The sequence below is a fragment of the Cryptomeria japonica genome, chromosome 2, assembly GCF_030272615.1.
Source record: "Cryptomeria japonica chromosome 2, Sugi_1.0, whole genome shotgun sequence".
NCBI classification, from domain to species: Eukaryota; Viridiplantae; Streptophyta; class Pinopsida; order Cupressales; family Cupressaceae; genus Cryptomeria; species Cryptomeria japonica.
In genome coordinates, this window is record NC_081406.1 from 179,835,533 (window position 1) to 179,839,202 (window position 3,670).

The 3,670-nt window shown below is 36.8% G+C and overlaps 1 protein-coding gene across 1 annotated transcript; it reads right to left on the bottom strand.

Moving 5' to 3' along the window:
- Positions 1 to 1,681: 1,681 nt before the first annotated feature.
- LOC131859648 (subtilisin-like protease SBT1.4) lies at positions 1,682 to 3,290 on the bottom strand. Its single transcript, XM_059213650.1, has 2 exons — positions 2,806 to 3,290; positions 1,682 to 2,762 (listed from the first exon to the last, which is right to left on the bottom strand). Exons 1-2 carry the CDS (start codon positions 3,288 to 3,290, stop codon positions 1,682 to 1,684), a joined length of 1,566 nt encoding a protein of 521 aa, XP_059069633.1.
- Between the last annotated feature and the right edge of the window lie 380 nt (positions 3,291 to 3,670).

Consider the following 3,670-nt stretch of genomic DNA (forward strand, 5'->3'; position numbering starts at 1 on the left):
ATATTTTTGTTTATCATATCTCTACATTCTTATACCAATAATTCATTTTGGAATTTAATATACAGCTTCTTTAAATAATGTTCTAAAAAGTTTATAATTATGTTTATGTATGTACATTCAAATATTCTATATTATTACATTATGAAGATAAAAATCTGGTTTTAATAAAATGAATGGCTTCAAAGGGGAGCTACTTTCATTGTACATAAAAAATGGATTGATAGATGTTATAGAAGTTTATGATCAAACTAGCTACCCTTGTTAATGATCTGCATAACAAAGGTGTGTCTACTCACACTTGCATATTGTGATATGATAAAATAAAAAAATAAAATTGTATTAAATCACTATACATGTGTTTTAAAACATCTCAGTGATTATAACTTTCATTTGTAAATAGAAATAGTACTATAAAAAAGGTAGGGTAAACTATTAATGCTATGAGATTTCTGCAATCCATATTGTTTTCTCTTAATTTTTCCTCGATTCGATTGTATATGTATTTTTTATCATCAATGTTTTGAATCACACTCCATCATTCATCACCAGGATGAAAAAGAATTATTTCATCTCCTTAGAATTATTTTTCATCCCGATGATGAATCATGGAGTGTGATTCGAAACATTGATGATAAAAAATACATACACAATCAAATCTAGAAAAAAACAAGAGAAGGGTAAACTATGTTTAGACATGTATAAAAATATTTGTTTGCATGCAATAATGTGGGGGAAGGCGTTGATTATTTATACTTTGAATTCAATTTTAACATTTAGTAGAGATTGATTTCCTATAATGTAAACAAAGTAACTCTTGGAATTACTCTCAAATGTTTCTCTCTTAAAATGTTGCAGAGTAAATTGTCTTTTTCTTATAATAAAATGTATAGTTTGTGTAAATGTTGTATATTCTTAAGCACTCCTACATGTTTTTATAAATTATTGTGAATGATGCTTGGTCCTTTATAAATCTTCCTACATAAAACCTTTATTAGTAGTAAAATAATGATTGATAATGAGTTTATGAGGCCAATCAAGTGGTTAGTGTATCATGTTAAATGTTGGAAAGATTGTATTTTGAAGATATAATAACTAATTAATCCTTGTCTTATCTACAATGTAAATGTCTTCCTTGTAGCTTTTAAGGCAGCTTTCTTCAAATACATGATTTTAGTTTTAATATTTAATTTAAATTATCAACCAATATCTATTAATTAAAATGTTACATGTCAAGTCTTGCTTTGTCTACTGGTGAATTTTTTTAGCTCGCAAAGAGCCAATTAGGGATCAGATTTTGTAAATTACATTAGCACAACATCATATGTAAATGACATTGGAATTGTAAAAATAGTTTAAATCAACACTATTAATCATGCTTATTCTTCACACAGCTATATAATAAGTTATTTTTGTTGTTGTGAATAGTGTGTTTGATCCAATTAGTTCATTGGCTAAGACCTTTTCAGAAGAATTGCTTAATTTTAATTAAGATACACAAAAGATAATAATCTTTTTATAATCTATAATAACATTAACTATAAAATACCAAGACTATACATGACTAGGGGCTTCATAATTGAGCAACTCCCATGGTATATATCTAAAATATATTGACTAACTACCAGCAATATTAAAGTTTATTTATATATAGAGTGAGGCCAAGGTGGGCCTAACTGATGGGTCATATATCTCGCCACTGTACAACAACTGGGCTACGAACAACATGAGTTCCACCTCGGATACAATTCCATGATATTTCACCCAACGTTACATCCTCCTTTGCTTTGATGATCGCGCTCTGAAATATTACACGAAAGTTAAGCTTCTGGTTCTCCTTTGTGAATTCTAACGTCTCTGGCTCAACACTTACTTTCATTCCAGAAGGCTCCTCCACTTGCACTTTGTAGGTAGAACGAACGGCACCCACGTTTGTTACTGTTCTCCTTCTCACGACAACTTTGGGTATTCTGGTGGAGTTGAAGAAAAGAGTGAAAGATGGATAATTAAGATCAGCTGCGTCTTCCAAATTGCTTGATCTGGGGCACGAGATTTTGTGGTTGTCCATCAGAAGAGCGATCTGTTTGTCGGTGTAGTTGAGAGTACAGAGAAAGTGAATGTAATCACTAGGTACCAGGTCGTAGACAAGCCCCGGATCCATAGCAGCCGCTGGATTTACATGACCTGCGCCCAAAGCGAATGGATCGGCTGCTTTCAGTGTGACGACATCTTTGATGGGCTGATTTTTATTGTCGCGGATGTAAGCAGACGTCATGAGAGCCGATTTAATTGCGGCGGGGCTCCAGGAAGGATGGACGCCGCGTATGAGCGCTGCAAGGCCGCTTACGTGGGGACACGACATGGATGTCCCCGACTTAAATTCATATCCTTTCTTAACTGCCGCCAATATGTCGAGGCCTGGAGCAATCACATCTGGTTTCAGTATATGTGGAAATTCCCGACTCGGTCCTCTCCCAGAAAAAGAAGCCACAAGCGGAGCTGTTACTGCCTTTCCTTTCACTGTCAATTCTGATGGCTTTATGGCGGCGGTAGGATTACTTGTACTGTTTATGTACGCTTTGATTTTGTTTCCTACTTCAAAACCCACACTGATAGAGGGCAGACCATTACCGTCGATTATTTCTTGCGCCCCCCGAAGAGGCTCGGTGGCCCAGATAAGACCAGCGACCCCAACTTGTTTCGCTGCCGTTGAAACTTTTTTCAGCATGCTGACTGCCTTGTGGGAAGCGACTCCTACGGAATCACTGTGAATATTAGGATACCAATTATCACATAGCAAAATTTAACCGTTGAACATGCTGCCATCGAGACCTTGGCATCTCACTCTCAGGCCATATTCCGGTGTCAATCACGCCCACAATCACATCTTTGCCGTAATGAGACTGCGGCCAAAAATTGTTATGCGAACCTCCCAGACCCAAAAATTGCGGCGAACGGGTCGTATGCATTTGGCTCACAGAAGACGGGATTACGGCCAAGCAACCTTCCATGCTCTCTAAAGATGCAGCCTCAGCTCTGCTCAGCTTCGCTGCAAATCCATCAAGTACTATATCATATGTATATAACAACAGGCTTTCATCGTCTGAGCCTGAGCCCGAAGTTGCCTCATTGATGAGAGAAACATACCAGTACTCATGAAGTGAAAAATGCAGAGGCTTCATGGACTTATTCATGTAAACAATATATGGCTTTCTTATCTCCTGAGACACGGTTGTAGTTAATGCAATGAGAGAGACAAAGAGAGCAAGAGAAAAGAGAGAGGGATTGGCCATTGCGATCAACAACCAGCAAGGGACTTCTTCATGTGAGAAGCTAGACAAGGCACTGACCTATAAATAAGGACGGACTTTAAAATTATGATCCTCTTAATAATAGATAGATGGTCCCTTGACGATTTTTTAAGAAAGCACATCCTGTCGGATATCACTTGGACAATGCAGGCACGCCTAAGATATTCGATTAAAGCTTTAAAGATTGTATAGTACATTGCTAAGGGCTCCAGCCCTATGGACGGGACACTTGCGAAATTGAAATTGTGGTCCTCTCAAGAATAGAATACAGTGTAGATCAAAACGAAAGATTTTCAACGTGGAATAGCACATAGATAGGTAGTCGTTTGAAGATTCTTGTAAGGTAGCACGTACTGTCAAAG

What these genes read in the sequence shown, in the direction of transcription:
- LOC131859648 (XM_059213650.1), bottom strand. Translation starts at nt 3,290, where the DNA reads ATGGCCAATCCCTCTCTCTTTTCTCTTGCTCTCTTTGTCTCTCTCATT. An exon ending in CGATGGCAGCATGTTCAACG is followed by an intron (nt 2,763 to 2,805) that starts GTTAAATTTTGC and finishes TAATATTCACAG; the next exon opens with TGATTCCGTAGGAGTCGCTT.